The sequence below is a fragment of the Drosophila obscura genome, unplaced genomic scaffold (assembly GCF_018151105.1).
Source record: "Drosophila obscura isolate BZ-5 IFL unplaced genomic scaffold, ASM1815110v1 contig_188, whole genome shotgun sequence".
In the NCBI taxonomy this organism is placed as follows: domain Eukaryota; kingdom Metazoa; phylum Arthropoda; class Insecta; order Diptera; family Drosophilidae; genus Drosophila; species Drosophila obscura.
Genome location: NW_024542776.1, coordinates 650,502 through 667,481, shown reverse-complemented (window position 1 = coordinate 667,481; position 16,980 = coordinate 650,502). Strand labels below are relative to the sequence as shown.

The window sequence follows — 16,980 nt, the reverse complement described above, 5'->3', positions numbered from 1 at the left end:
GCACTTGTGTCGTCATCGCTGGCCAGTAATAGTGCCTTTTTAACCGATGCAGGGTCTTCTTCATCCCACCGTGTCCAGCTTTGTGGTCTTCATGGGCCTTGGCGACGAGAGTTGCTGTCACAGACGCGGGAATCCATAACTTCCAAATGGAACCTTCCACTTGGTCGTCCATTTGCGCAAAGGCCGTTCGCTTGAATATAAGGTTTCCCTCTACTCGAAGATCTGGTAATAGTTCTCTGTTTTTGCAGATTTCTTCTCGCATCTCCTTATACTCGTCCGCTTCGAATTCCGTTGTCTCGAATCCAAGGATCTCCGTGGGATCTAGAGCTACCTCTTCAATGCAGCGTGAGAGTGTATCCGCCACGATGTTGTCGACTCCTTTTCGGTGTTGGATCTGAAAGTGAAACCTCTGCAGCCGCAAGGACCATCTCGCCAAACGCCCGTTCAAGTCCTTTAGAGACATTAGCCATTTCAGGCTGGCGTGATCAGTGATCACGGTAAACGCCATTAATTCCACGTACGGTCTGAATTTTTCTATCGCTAACACCGCAGCTAGGCACTCCTTCTCCGTTACGGAATAGTTCAACTGGTGCTTATTTAGCTTGGACCAGAAGAATGCCATAGGACGCTCCGCTTTATCGTCATCCAGCTATCCTTTATTGAGGGACCAGAACCCTCACCCTGACCGGAACCGGTATCAGAACCAGTACATCGGAACCAGCATAGGAACCAGCACATCGGAACCCGCACATCGGAATCATCATCGGAACCAGCATAGGTACCAGCCCACCAGAACCAGCGCCGGAACCACCACCGCGAGCGAAGAGAAAGAAATTAAGAACAACGACACCAAAGAGAGGCGAACTCCCACCCACCCACAGAGCCGAGCGAGGACCGCTGCTCACGCCGTAGCGCAAGCGCACGCAACCATGAGTAGGGGAGAAACGCACAAACTCTCAGCCACGAGCGCGACCGTAGGAACTCCCACCCACTTACAGAGCCGAGCGAGGACCGGTGTCCACGCCACATGGGGAGACTCACCGACTCCCGTGAAGAAGAGCGGAGAGAGCCGAAAAGCCGAAGCGCCAGCAGAGGCTAGCAGCAGAGAAAACACAGATTTGAGAGCCAAGGAAGGCACGCACCAAAGAGAGGATCGGGACAGAAGTTTTTACTCTAGAACTGGCCGGTCGCAAGCGGAAAAAAGTAAAGTGAAAGTGGAAGCAGAAGACGAGGAGCGGAACAGGAGCCAACAGAAGTGTAACACCAGGAAGACAGCAGGAGCAGGAAGGAGAGGGGTAAGCTGGCCTCACGTAGATGAGAAGGAGAAGAGAGATAGGTGCGATCGTAGGGATTAGGGACACACACACACACACTCACACAGACACTAAGCTAGTAGGCAGGAAATAAAGACAACTATTAAACCTACACACATATTTTTTATACATACATGGAAATTTGTAGCTTTGTAGTTTCCGTTCCTCTACCCCGCTACTCAAGCGTGGAGCCGTAGTCAACTACCTTCCCGTCCCCTCCCTCGCATGTTTGGGAAGCCAGCCAGTGGTGTCGTACGCGGATGCCCCGGCATCCACGAACTGGTCTTCCCTCTTCCTCTTGCCTAACCCCTTCGCCTACCCTCCTTCCTCCCGTGGACGCCAGCTAAGTGAGACAGTACGCGGATGCCCCTGTCTTCACGAACCGGGCTCTTTGCCTATCCTCCTAAATACCCAATCGAACCCAAGCGCGGCGAGGCGTCCCACTTCGACGGGGTCTACGTCCCACTGGGCGTGCCCTATGTCCTATCGACCAGACGGCCCGTCACCGTGGCCCATAACTCTGGGCCAACACCGCCCTACGTTTACGTCCTACCCAAGCGGCACCTCGCACCGCCTATATGCCTCCCCGACCCCGTCTCTATGGTCTTCAAAAAAAATCTTGCTGTATTGAAGGCCGGGCCCTGGACAGACTGAGCGGCTGTACCTTGGCTGGGAAACTTCCTTACAATATTTAATGTTTTATTTGTATTATTATTAGATATTTGCTCTGGTTACAATGGGTGTATGTTTAAAACGAGGTTATAATATTGGATATAATAGAATGCTGCGCTTTTGCTTCTTGCCTGTTTTCGAGAGAAACTTTGGCACCGAACTGTCTGGCGTCGATCGTTGAACTCTTGTTCTCTTTTTTCTTTCGACTGCCGCTTCTGGTCTCTCTATCTGTTACGGGCGCTGTTAGCTTAACAGACTCTGCTGCTCTCTGTGGCTTCTCACCAAATCCCACATTTAATTCAAATTTTTTTTTTTAAGACGGGGACGATATTTTGCTTGGGGTCCACTTCCAGGCCGGGCGAGGGACCAGGACCATATAAACCGGGTGGTTGAGAGAACATTCCACTGTGGACAGGATGGCGGAACTGGGCACAATTCTTTGTGAGTTTACAAAAAAAACTACGCGTGAATTGGGATTTTTCTTTCTCCCCCATTGGAGCGGACTCACTTTGTTCTTGTTTTTCCGCAGCTTTGTTCGTTAGTCTGTCTCCGATCCGTCCCGCTAGGCAGCGCTAAGTACTCCTTGCTATTCGAAGAACACACAAAATATTCACTTTGAGTGAGGGCCACTAATCCATCTTCATTCCACTAACTTGGTTTTTTTATACCCGTACTCAAAAAAGAGTTAAGGGGCATATTAGATTTGTGGTAAAAGTGGATGTGTGCAACGCAGAGAAGGAAACGTTTCCGACCCCATAAAGTATATATATTCTTGATCAGCATCAATAGCCGAGTCGATATAGCCATGTCCATCTGTCCGTCCGTCCGTCTCAGATGAGCACCTGGATCTCAGAGACTATAAAAGCTAGAGAAAACCAAATTTGGTTTCCAAATAACACACTGCTACAAGTGTATTTCAAAATTTCGCCACGCCCCCTTCCGCCCACACAAAGGACGAAAATCTGTGGCAGGCACAATTTTGAAGATACGATAAAACTAAAAACGCAGTATCGTAGAGAATGACCATATCTATCAGATTGCCGAATCAGATCGGATCATAATTATAGCCAGAATGAAGAAATTAATTTTCTGTTGCTTCCTCTGCCTCCCCTGCCAGAGACACGATACCTATCTCTTTCTCGCTCGCACACTCTGCCGCATGTTAGATGTAAAATATACATTGTAGATGTAGATTTAGATAACAGATGTAGCAAAAAAAAGTAAAATGTAAAATTTTTTTTTTTTTTAATTCTAAAAAATCATAAGTTCAAAAATGTATATACTGACTGAGTACGGGTATAAGTAGAGTCGCGTGCCCAGAAGCGACTCACCCGTTCCTTCTCGTTTTTTTAAGTCCCGATCCCGATTTTTTTGGTTCGATCTCGATCTCTTCTATTGCTCTTGAACCAGGTTCAAGGGCATGGCCTACTCTTCCTGGTAGCCGCTCTCTCCCCTTAAGGGCGTGTAGGTGAGTTGGCTCCGGGACACTGTTATGTGAGAGGCGAGGTTCTCCTCTCCCACAGGGAATTCAAGAGCGCGCGGATCTCTTACAGTTTCAAGATCGCCCGACTAGGGGGCGCCACTGTCCGCTAAACACTTCCCCTTCAACCTCGGCCTTGCCACCCGTTCTGGAAATCTTTCCCCTTCCTCGCTTCTATGAAAATTATTTCATCGATATCCCTGAAATGCAACACCTAGTGAAAATTTGGGAGATCATGGAAGCGAAGAATTATTCACAAACATTGAAGGAACTATAAATTTGCGCCAGCCTGGCTAACAGCGCCCCAACGTAGGCTTACACCCACTCCTCTACCAGGAGTACGTTCCCAGTTTGTACGTTCCCCTGTTGCTATCTTGGTCTTACTTTTTTTCTACAATTTTAGGTCTTTCGCGTGAAAAATCCCCACAGGCGGTAAGTACATATCCCAGTCTCGGTGATCCTTTTTTAAGTACGTCCTTATTGCAGCCAATATCGTCCGGTTCACCCTCTCGCCTGCATTACTTTGTGGCGAGTACGGCTGTACGCATGTGTCGGATTCCGAAGGTGCCTATCATGTCCTTTGAGACGAATTGCTTTCCGTTGTCACCTCTGGGACTCCGAACTTGTAGAATACCTCCTGCACAAGAAATTGTACCACATTTGCCGCGGTGGCCTCTCTCCTCGCTTTCAGGAAGGTAAACTTTGAGAAATGGTCCACGACGACGAAAATCCAGGCCTGTCCCCTTTTCTACCTGGGATACTTCCCCAGGAAATCTATGTAGATCTTCTGGAATGGCCTCTCCGTAACTACTTCCTGATCGATTTCTACCTGGTTACGATAATTCGGTGCTTTGGACTCCTTACAAGTGTCGCAGTTTCGGACATATTCCCGCACTTGTGTCGTCATCGCTGGCCAGTAATAGTGCCTTTTTAACCGATGCAGGGTCTTCTTCATCCCACCGTGTCCAGCTTTGTGGTCTTCATGGGCCTTGGCGACGAGAGTTGCTGTCACAGACGCGGGAATCCATAACTTCCAAATGGAACCTTCCACTTGGTCGTCCATTTGCGCAAAGGCCGTTCGCTTGAATATAAGGTTTCCCTCTACTCGAAGATCTGGTAATAGTTCTCTGTTTTTGCAGATTTCTTCTCGCATCTCCTTATACTCGTCCGCTTCGAATTCCGTTGTCTCGAATCCAAGGATCTCCGTGGGATCTAGAGCTACCTCTTCAATGCAGCGTGAGAGTGTATCCGCCACGATGTTGTCGACTCCTTTTCGGTGTTGGATCTGAAAGTCAAACCTCTGCAGCCGCAAGGACCATCTCGCCAAACGCCCGTTCAAGTCCTTTAGAGACATTAGCCATTTCAGGCTGGCGTGATCAGTGATCACGGCAAACGCCATTAATTCCACGTACGGTCTGAATTTTTCTATCGCTAACACCGCAGCTAGGCACTCCTTCTCCGTTACGGAATAGTTCAACTGGTGCTTATTTAGCTTGGACCAGAAGAATGCCATAGGACGCTCCGCTTTATCGTCATCCAGCTGGAACAGTACAGCTCCCACTCCTTAATTCGAGGCGTCACATTGGATAAAGAAGGGACGTCTGAAATCAGCATGAATCAACACCGGGGCCGTAGTGAGTGCCTTCTTAAGGGATTCTATCGCCGTCTCTGCCTCCCTTGACAATGAAAACTTCCCGCGCGGATGCTTCTTCAGCGCATCTGTTAGTGGCACTGCGATAGACGCGAAATCCTTAATGAAGCGCCTGTACCATCCTGCGGTTTCTAGGAAACTTTATAACTCCTTCACGGAATTTGGGTTGGGAATTCTCTGGATGACCAAAATCCTCTCCGGATCCATCTGCAGCGTGTCGCCTCCGATGATAAACCCTAGGTATTTCAGTGACCTCAAGCAGAATTTCGACTTTTTTAATCCTATTGTTAAATTGGCTCTTTTCAGGCACTGTGCTACCAATCTCAAATAACAGAGATGTGTTTGGAAATCTGGGGCTATCACTAGGAGGTCATCAAGATACACAAATACATTGGATCTGAGGAGAGTCGGGATCACCTTGTCCATGACAAGACACAACTGCTGGGCAGCGTTGCACAGACCGAAAGGCATCATCACAAACTGGTACAGTGGACGCCCAGCCACGGTAAATGCAGTGCATTACCGGCTTTCTGGATACAGTTTGATTTGCCAGAACGCGAATTTGAGGTCGACACTCGAGATATAGTATGTCTGGTAAATTCCTCCCTTCCAGCTGCCGATCGTCAAAGGTCTGGTTTCGGACTTCCATATACCTCCTCATCTTCTCTTCGGCCGGTAAGAACTTTAAATTATTTGTATTTAATATATTATTTTGATTATTATTTTGTAGAATTTTGTTATGATGAGTATTGTTTATCTCCTCGCGGGCTTCGTTCCTGGGCGATGATCTCCCGCCTTCATCACGCCCACCCGAGCGTTTCCCGAACACTTGGGACATGTTGGCGTGAACATCACTGGCTCCCCACAACGGTAACAAAATATTTTGCGCTCCTTCGCCACACAATCCCGGAATCCGTGGTCACATTGGCCACAGTTCCAGCAGCACAGCTTGGGCTTGTTCGTCAGGTGGGTTTCCTCAACCATAACCTCTTCCTCCTCATCCAACAGTTCCAACTCTGGCTCTATCTCCTCCACTCGCTTTCCGGATGACTGAAACTTCGGCGCCGAGCGATAAGCTGACCTCTGCTCCCGCCTGCGAAAGTGATGCTCCATTTCCAAGCACTCTTCTCTCAGCTGCTCCAGATTCCAGATCCCGATTGCGTAGACAATACCGGGCGATCTCATCATCGAGTCCCTTTTTCACGACCTGCATCATTTCGGACTCAGCCATGGGTGTGGTGAGTCGCACCGCCAGTCTACGCATCGCTCTAAAATACTCCTCCACAGACTCTCCAGATTTCTGTCGCCGCTCGTGCAAAGCGCGTAGCCGCTCAAATTCGCCACCTACGGCTCGGAACCGGGACACCAACTCGTCCTTCAAGTCCTCCCATATCTCCGGAGGGCGCTCTCGGATAAATTGCCAATACCATTCGGCTGCCTGGCCTTTGACAAGGTGATGGAAATTATCCAGGACTTCATCCTAGGAACTCGACCCGGAAGACGAAATCTTCCACCGTCATCTTGTTGGGATCTGGGTCGCCGTCGAAGTGGATGTCCCACTTGTCCACCCGTCCCCATCTGGAGCCTCTCCAATCATCTCTCCTTTCCTCTGGCGATGCGAACATCCGACTTGATGGCTCGCGATTCTGCCTTCCTGCGCTTGGAACCGGATCCTCGATGTACATTCTCCGGAACCAGTCTTTGCACAACATCATCCCTGGACACCTTGGGCCTGATGCCAGTATTTGCCCACTTCGTGTACTCCTCTGGACATTGTTGGTAGCCGCCATCCTGTGTATTGCCATCACCTCCGGTCTGGCCTCTTCCTGTTCCCGTATCCTGGATCATCTCCACGTTCTACCGCAGGGGCGTCATCGCTTCTGTTATGGCACCCATTAGTTCCATAAAGCCGCGCCGTATCTCCTCTTGCAGCGTCTTGCTGATGGTGTCTGCCAAGGCTCCTCTTTGCGTCTCCTGAGCTTGCGCGATGGCGACATTTTTGCCGGACACTATTTCTGAGGGCAGTGTAATCGGATTTCCTGGCAAGTTCCAGCTGTCCTCACCGCCCTCGGCACCTCGCAAATCGTCGTTTTGCATCTGTTCGCCGACGGTACCTGGCGGATTAGTCCTGCGAGTCATTTTCGGCTTAGACCGCAAGTTGTAATTACTCATCAACCTATCTCTAACTAAATCTAACGACCTATCCTATGTATTAATTAATCAATATTTTTATTTCTATCAAATTTCACAAACAACCACCTACGCACTACATAGACCACCTACTCACTGTTCTTCTACACTATTCAAAATACAAAAAAAACACTAAAGGGGGAAAGGAACCACAACTACAAGAACTACTCTGCACCTGGCTTTCTACGTCTTTCCTCGTCCACTTTCTAGACTTCTCGCGAGCACTGTCGACATCCCATCTTCTACAGAAGATTAAGAGTCAAGGGCGCTCGCGTTCCTACCTCGCTGCTTCATGTCCACTACCCTTCTGGACGTTCTTCACGGGATATTGTAGCTGCTCCGAGTGCTACGCGTGGCCGACTCAAGTCCCCACGGGCCACTCAGAACAAACATCTCTTCGAGATACTACATTCCCGATCCCATCCAGAGGTAAGTAGGAGAAGCAACACATACAATTGTTTCAAATAGTCCGCACCTCATCACTTTCAAAACCAGCTATCCAAATTGAACAAAGTACCTTTTGGACTACCATTAGAAAACCGAAGGTCATCATTTTCCATTACATAAACCCATGATTTGGTTCAATGATAGTAGTGTTTTTTTGCTTGCAGCTCTTATTTACCATGTTTTATTATTAGTTTTGGTTTTCGGGTTGGGATCTGCCGCTCGCCATAATCCCCTTGGTGGTTTGGTGTAAGTTTGGTTTTAAGTTTGTGGTTTACAGTTGGGCGCCTCCGTATCAATTTGGTTTATGGGGTTTCAGTTTTTGGTTTTCTTTGGTTGGTTGTTAGTTCCATCACGCCAGGCCAGAAAGTACTAGCTCATATGAGCTGGGCCCCTGGCAGCCTAGCATGCCAGTATTTTTCATGTTTTAGGTGGTAATGGTTCTGAGCACTATTTTCTTTTTCATTATTTTACTTTAGTCGTTGTCACTGTGCCAGGCATTCCACATGGTTTTCCAAACTGAGGACCCGTCCGCCAAATAAGGTTCGCCCCGCGGTTTTTTTTTTTGGGGGCCCCTTAACAAATGTTTGTTTTTGGTTCGGGGTTCCCCTACCCCTTTTGTTTCCTTGAGTGCCACTTCCATGGGGTGTTTTTTTTCCTTTTCGGGGGGTGGTAAAAAAGGGGGCAAGCTACACGGCGGGGGGGGGGGGGGGCGCCTCATATTTTGCCTTCATCTAACTGCCGGTACTCTTCTTTTCCTCTCTTTTCGCACACCAGGCATCGAGACGGTTGCTAACTGCTTGAGGATTCTCCTCTGCCAGTGCCAACCCGAGTCCCCTACTAGAGTTCCTGCTTCCCGTTGTCAGATAAGTGCAAAAACTGAACAAAACAAAAGAAAGACAATTTTACTTTGTGGATTCTTTGCATTTTCAGGTCCCTCAGCGCCGTGCATCTGTGGGCCAACATAGTCAGTCCCTCACAGGCCACCGGAACACCGACGGACCCAAATTGCAAACTACCACCCGAGATAGCTTCTCTCCACTGGACATTTTTATTATCTTTGACCGTACGATTCGCTTCCGTACTCTCCCTCTTTTGTGGTCGCGCACAGACTGCGACTCTACTTTCTGTCTAAGATTGGGCGCCATTATTGTTACGAAATAGCTAATTCCAGCATTTTGTCCACCTCGGCCAAACCACTTCCTGCATCGCTGGAGATTGAGGATAGTGCCGATCCTTAAAGGGTTCAGCGCCCTCCACCAACTGGATCCGATGCTCCTCTACCGTTGTTATTCCCAATACGGCTTCTTTGTACGTCAGGAACTATTTCTTGACCTTTTCCAGCTCTTCCGATTCCCTTTTTTCCAGATCCCAAGCATCCACATCCACGTCCTCTTGGTGATCTTCGGCATATTGGCTGATTTGTGACATCTGTACTTCGGATATTTGTGCCTCGCTGGATGTGCTTGGCTTTTCTCCCAAGACTGTTGGGGCTAATGCAAAGGACCTCCAGAAGTCGACCCCCAAATACATGGCCTGTTCAAGGTACGGGCAGACATAAAACACGATCTCTTTGCTCACTCCATTATACTCCACAGAGATCTTTATTCACCCGATAATGGACTTGTCTTCCCCGGAAGCTGTCTTGACAATTGAGACGTACTCCTCCATAGTAAGCTCACGGATGCCCCCGTGTCCAGGAGTCCAGCAATCCGCTTTCCTCGGTTCTGTACCTCGGCAAACATTCCGGGATCGCGTCCTGCTCCACGCCTGACTGCTTCGGCAACCTCCTTGCGTGTTTGTCGCCTTTTCCGGAACCGTGAACGAGCCTTTTGAAGTCTATGGCTGACACTGCGTCTCTCTTCCAGCTGCCGATCGTCAAAGATCTGGTTTCGGACTTCCATATACCTCCTCATCTTCTCTTCGGCCGGTAAGAACTTTAAATTATTTTTATTTAATATATTATTTTGATTATTATTTTGTAGAATTTTATTATGATGAGTATTGTTTATCTCCTCGCTGGCTTCGTTCCTGGGCGATGATCTCCCGCCTTCATCACGCCCACCCGAGCGTTTCCCGAACACTTGGGACATGTTGGCGTGAACATCTCTGGCTCCCCACAACGGTAACAAAATATTTTGCTCCTTCGCCACACAATCCCGGAATCCGTGGTCACATTGGCCACAGTTCCAGCAGCACAGCTTGGGCTTGTTCGTCAGGTGGGTTTCCTCAACCATAACCTCTTCCTCCTCATCCAACAGTGCCAACTCTGGCTCTATCTCCTCCACTCGCTTTCCGGATGACTGAAACTTCGGCGCCGAGCGATAACCTGACCTCTGCTCCCGCCTGCGAAAGTGATGCTCCTCTTTCCTTTTCCTCTTTGGCACTCTTCTCTCAGCGGCTCAGATTCCGGACCCGGATTGCGTAGACATACCGGGCGATCTCATCATCGAGTCTCTTCTTCACGACCTGCACCATTTCGGACTCAGCCATGGGTGTGGTGAGTCTCGCCGCCAGTCTACGCATCGCTCTAAAATACTCCTCCACAGACTCTCCAGATTTCTGTCGACGCTCGTGCAAAGCGCGTAGCCGCGTAAATTCGCCACCTACGGCTCGGAGCCGGGACACCAACTCGTCCTTCAAGTCCTCCCATATCTCCGGAGGGCGCTCTCGGATAAATTGCCAACACCATTCGGCTGCCTGGCCTTTGACAAGGTGATGGAAATTATCCAGGACTTCATCCCACGAGCGTCGGTTTGAAAGGTTAATATTTCCCAAATGGTAAGCTGAAAGTCATGTGAAAAAATAAAATAAATAAATAATAATAACTCCAAGTCTATAAAAAAAAAGTTGGTCTGGTTCGAAGCGGCGAAATCGTGTCGGGTAGTGTAATTAGGCACAGTGTGGCCTTTGGCCAATTCATCTTGCTAAATTAATTACTTCTGAACAAATCAAGATATCTTTATAAAATAAGCTGCATTTGAAAGGAAAATCTTGTAAATCTTGTCTAGAAGCTTTACAATAAATAGTCAAAGTTGAACTTTGATTCCTGTGAATATTTACCTGTTTGCGGTGCATTATTTGCTAAACTTTGTTTTCTTCCATCGATAAATAAAGTTCAATGGTTATTATCACTACATATCATAATTTAAAATTTTGTTTTTAATCAAATGTAATTTTTAAAAATCATTATCTAAATTTAAAACTTATTTCAAAATTGTTTTTTTTTTTAATAGTCTACCTTGTCAAAAATATCTCATAAACTTAAAATTTCTATAGAAGAACTTTTTTCCGATTTATTTTGAGATATCACATGTATAATGGATGAAATATATGAAATCATTAGAATATTGACCTCATGTTTGGACGTTGGATTTTGTATGGGAATTAGAGCTGCGACAGCCGGGGTATATTAGATTTGTGCTAAAAGTGGATGTGTGTAACGCAGAGAAGGAAACGTTTCCGACCCCATAAACTATATAGATTCTTGATCAGCATCAATAGCCGAGTCGATATAGCCATGTCTGTCTGTCCGTCCGTCCGTCTTGTTGAGCGCCTGGATCTCAGAGACTATAAGAGTTAGGGTAACCAAATTTGGTTTCCAGACTCATGTGATATCCACTGCTGAATATATATACTTTATGGGGTCGGAAACGTTTCCTTATCTGCGTTGCACACATCCACTTTTACCACAAATCTAATATACCCCTTAAATATATTTTGAGTACGGGTGTAATAACGCCTCGTTGTCTTCGGGGACATCCTTATCCCAAAAATGTCCCTAACATCTTTTTAAAAAACATAATGTAAATAGTTTTTCTTGAAAATACTCTTTTTATATATATTTAGTGCGTTGTTTCAGAACACACTATAAATATATCAGCAGCAGCAGCAATTCTATATTATGTAAATCCAACGAAGTCCGGCTTCAGGAACATCATGCAGAAATAATAAAACGAATACACGCAAGACTTTTATATTTTATGTTTTATATTTCTTCTTTTCTATTTGCCGGCTTGTCACTGCACACGTCTGTTCAGTTTCGTTGTTGGAGGAGAAGAGTGTCAGCGATAAACATCGCATGTATATTATCGTTTTTGCCAATGTATCGATACTTCGTATATCGATACTCAATACATTCAATATTCAATACACCTCCTCAAAAACATAATCTACATATTATAAATTGAAACTAATAGCCTTTTTACACTGGGCGCGTCTGCTATCGATATCGGAATAGACGCAATGAAGCAGAAAAGGCGTTTACATTGGCAGACGTGCGTCTTGAATTTTGTTTTGGGTGCTTGATGACAAGGAAAGTAAACAAATTTTGAGAAATCAACAGAATTATGCAAGACGACAAGAAAATGGACGAAAGAGAATTGATTCTTATATTTATTTATTATTTTCAGACATTTCTTTGTAGAGCTTGTGGGAGTTCTTCTTAAAATTATTAAAACCATCGAAGTTCGTCTCCAGCAGTGTCATAATGGCATCAGGGGATCACAAAAATGTCGTATGATAATAATACAATCAGTTTCAAGTATTTTATTTCATGATTTTATGTATATTTTCACCTTTTTGCACAACCATTCATTTTAGCGCCAAAATTTGATTTTTTAACTACAAGTTTTTGTTGTTCTTAGAGGTGATAGTTGCGCTGATAGGCAGAAAAGTGCAAAAATGTGCAGTTAAGCGCAAAAGCAATCGAATATATCGAATAGACGCACATGAATCAGAGACCGACGCAACTTTTTGCCACCACTAGGGCCCTATGCTTAACCTATGTAAAAAAAACTGCGTCTTTGCCAAGACGCAAAGAAGCATGACGCAGTCCCAATGTAAACAGCCTATTAAACTTCAGGGTACACAGTGACAAAACCAGCTATGGGAGTATTACAATACTGATCCAACATTTGTTGCATGGATTGGGAAAATCCATAAAAACCCAATCAAATCAGCTTTATAAAAAAATTAACAATTCTTCTTAAAATAATAATTCCGTTAAAAAAATTTTAAAATAAGTCTCTTCAATGAGATCAGTTTGCTTGGATATATAATATATATATATATACTTTTTTTTTATGCAGTATCACTAGTACTCGTCTCGTTCATTCGGATAATCCCATCTTTTTCCTTAATTCCATAAATCGTGGTGCTGGAAGCGTTTTCGTTAAAATATCGGCTATTTGTTTACCTGTAGGAATATATTCAAGTTGAGTTTATTTTCTATTTGTTCTCTAGAAAAATGATATTTAATATCTATATGCTTTGAACGTTTGTGACAGGAGGGATTATTGGCAATACTTATACATCCCTGATTACACTACTCGACAAAATCGAACTTTTTTTTTCCTCAAGGATCCAAACCGACTTTTTCTGATAGATATGGGGATTTAAAATTTTTTAAAGAATTATGGTTTTTTTTCTATGGCAGAACTTTTTTTTGAAGAATTTTTGAAGTCTGGTATTTTTTTTTTAAGGTTTTTTCAGAGGTAGCGCTTGTTTTTTTCACATAGCTCTAGTATCTTACGTCTGGTTGTAAAGAACTTTGCTATTTTGAAAAGGTAATTAAAACAGCTATAAGTTAAGCCCAAACACTTTGTGATTACAGCTTACCGTCTGGGAAATATAAAGCATTGAAATGCAAAAATGATGATTTTTGAGCGGTATTTTTTACGAAATTTTGACTTTAAAAACTCAGGAAAAGTCGAAAAAAAATTTTATCTTGTGTCCTCTATTTTTTTGTGTATAGGTGCGTTAATTTGGCGTAGTTTAAGGTATCGCTCCTTAAAATCGGAGGACTTTGGAGCTAAAATTCGTTAACTAAACCTAAAATATGGAAAAAATGAACAAAAAATACCTTTTGGAAGGTTGCGAGCTCAACTGCCCATCGGGAATTGGGATCGCGATCAGGTACCAAATGTACAACCCTTGTTCGTTTGCTTTGTTCCCAATTGGCAGTTGGGCCCGCCGCCTTCAAAAAGGTATTTTTTCCATATTTTAGGTTTGGTTAACGAATTTTAGCTCCAAAGTCTCTGCATAGATTTTTCGTTTTGTTTTGAAAAGCTGATGTTGCGACGGGCGCGCGGTTCTCTTTTAGGCTAGCCTTTGCCTCTGCTTTCGGCTTCGTCAACAGAAAGCCACTGAGAAAAATACAAAATAAAGGAGGGCCCCAGATTGATGGTTGCCCAGGGCCCGGTTGAGGGTTGATCCGGCCCTGAATAGGTCGCTACATCACATCAGCCCTCAAAACAAAACGAAAAACCAATTCAAGCGTCCAAAATTGAGCCCACACACAAGCACAGTATGTGTGAATACATGGCACACACACGTTTACGTAAACTGAAATCTCGAACAAAGTCGGTTTAGGCAGCTAAAAATTATTCTATGTTTACAATCATATATTTTGGAGTGTACACGTACACAACACATGCATGCTTGCTGCCAGTCGGCTCGTGTGACGTCATGAGCCGAACGCGGCCATTCCCAGACCCGAACGCGGCCATTCCCAAAGCCGAAGATCTGGGAACGTTCGCTGCAAGCTCAGCTGCGCCCCTTTCGTTGTATGAACTGGCACATCTATATACTGTATGGTTAGTGCCCGCAGCCAGCCACAATCGATACTATCGCGACTATCGTCGATGGTTTTACAGCTCTATTGGTTGGATCACTAACCATACAGTATATACTGTATATACAATACTGTATGGTTAGTGGTTGGATTTAGTAGAAGCAGTCACAAATTACTACATACTTAATTGTTTTAACACAGATATCCATTTTTATATCTCCTCTCAGTCAATGCTGTCCTCATCATCATCATCCGTGTCCAGCAACAGAACTAGCATGTGTGGTGGTCTTGCTTCCCCTCCCATGAAGTGCCTTCTTTATCATAATTCCTAAATATTTTGCGTGCTAGTGACAAGCTAATCCGGGATAGAGAATCCCACTTACTTCATCTCCCCAAAACAACAATCAAAACCCTAATAAGGGATTGACCGATCTGCTCCAGTTGGTTTTTACTGCGACCTGACCTCAGGTTTTTTTGAGGCCCGTTGTGCCCTCCCTACCATCGGCCCTTCTGCCCCCTGGCAACCATCCGAAGGGCCCCTATGTTGGGTTTCTCTCAGTGCATGGGGTCAGCCGATGTCAAACTTCTTGTCATTTAAAACATTATAAAATTTATTTACTCACTAAAAAAAAAAAAACTCCCATGTACACATAACCACGTAAAGATAAATATGCCACCAGGGTGGATAAATTAACATAAATAAATAAAATCGTATAAAGAAAATGATATGACAAAAAATAAAAGTGATTAAATATAGAACATATAAAGCGAAAATGTAGTAATGTTATATGAATTCAAGAAAACGAAAAACCTGAACAAGCAAAAAAATCATCTTTTCTTCCCTAGAGCTTCTTTAGCGAGAGCACATCTGAGAGCAAGCACTCAAACTTGAGTGAAAACGGGGCCAAGACGCTATGCCGTACTCGGCTTCTTCGTCTCCCAATTCTCCTTCCCCACCGATCGGTTCTACCTTTCCCGACTCAACATTCGGTAGTTTACTTTATCTACTTCTATTCTCCCTTTCCTTTACTTTGCATTTATGCGTACCAACAAGATCCACTCATACCTTATTTTCTCCAGACTGGTGCTCCATCAATGAAAGCGCTTTCTCGACGAACATTTGAAAAGCTGTGGATAAAAAAGAATTTAAGGGCATAGGGACGGGAAAAACATCACCACTGATCGGCAAGAAACAAGATGGGCAATAGAACGGAACACTATAGGACTCAATCACTGGCTTTCACTCAATCTGCTCTTTGCTACCTCTCACTCTTCACTTGCACATTTCTTTCTCTGTACGTTACTTATACTCTACCCACTATCTCCTTCTTCTCTATCCAACCGGCGAGGTGAAAATTCACCAAGTAGGGCTTTCACTAATTCCTGATATCAATGCGGTTGAAGAATACTATGTTTCCAGCTTCTGCTGCCGATCAGTCAGCGATACCAAGGGACAGGAAATTCACAAATTCCAACGGCGAAGTTTGGTACCCGCAGCCGTGTGAATCGACAACGGGGTCGGTCGCTAGTCGCTCGGGCACTAAATTAGCCCGCTCTCCGGCTGATTTGATGTGCGCTTGTGCTGGTCGCTCCAGCGCTCGGATGTCGTTCGACCTCTCCGAAAGTATTGCGCCCGCCACCTGAAGATCTTTCTGCCAACAACAACGAATTAAAAGCTATTTTAATCGCTCTTCGTGTTGCTGCTGCTGCTACTCACTAGCTTTTTCCGACCGTGAGGCGTCCAGAATTTATCTAATTCCCCGTCTCTTCCAGGAAATTTCAGCTCCTTCTCAAGCGCCAAGACCCAGACGGACTCAGCGTGGCCGAAGAAGAATGGATCGAAACAGCCTATCCGCCTTCCGAATTGGACGCCCTCTTTGTTAGCCGCACAACTGCTTAAATCACGGATTTTCGCACTTCCTAATTAGACTTAGGTTCTTGCCACTGAAAGGCACCACTGGCTTAATCAAACTTCCAAAGGGAACTGACGATAGGGACGCTGGCTTTCTGGCGGCAAACTCCCTAGCCAGTCGATATAGAAATTTCCCACAAATCGCTTTTGACACTTGAACCTGTAAGCGCACTCCTCCCCTTTTTCCACCAGCATTCGCACAGACATCCTGACCGCTGGATGGCGCCACAAACGAAAATTCGAATCTGTACACTACAAGCGTTACAGAACAATATAGAAGTTATAGTGCAATTGGGCACTGGGTTCTTGCAATTAGGCAAGAACTTATTCAGCTGACTAAGGCCACTTACTTCGTCGCCATCGAGAGACGATCCCGCCGCTGCTGCTGGATAGAAAGCTTTAGGGCTTAGCTTGATCTATCTGATATTAAGTGTTTTAGTCTTAACTGATCGTCTGTCGAACCAACGTGGAATAAATTAATAAGCTCCGCCCATAGCCGTAAATAACTGTTTGTTTTATTGTTGAGCTGATCGGTCAACAACAATTCATTACTGGAAAGCTCGTCATATTACGTCTCACCTACTTCGCCTATCGGCGAATACCTTATGGCATAATTCGTCGTGGTCTTATCTCCAAGCCACCACTGGAACACTTGCTATTACTGGCGCCCAACAGAATCGCGAATCCGCGAGACAATATTAAATATATAAATAAGAAAGAACAAAACCAAAACACTGTATAGTT

The 16,980-nt window shown here is 45.2% G+C and overlaps 1 protein-coding gene across 1 annotated transcript; it reads right to left on the bottom strand.

Moving 5' to 3' along the window:
- Positions 1 to 8,783: 8,783 nt before the first annotated feature.
- On the bottom strand, positions 8,784 to 11,152 carry LOC111079655. Its single transcript, XM_022374911.2, has 3 exons — positions 10,814 to 11,152; positions 9,363 to 10,536; positions 8,784 to 9,286 (listed from the first exon to the last, which is right to left on the bottom strand). Exons 2-3 carry the CDS (start codon positions 9,985 to 9,987, stop codon positions 8,997 to 8,999), a joined length of 915 nt encoding a protein of 304 aa, XP_022230603.1. The 5' UTR covers positions 9,988 to 10,536; positions 10,814 to 11,152; the 3' UTR covers positions 8,784 to 8,996.
- Positions 11,153 to 16,980: the final 5,828 nt, after the last annotated feature.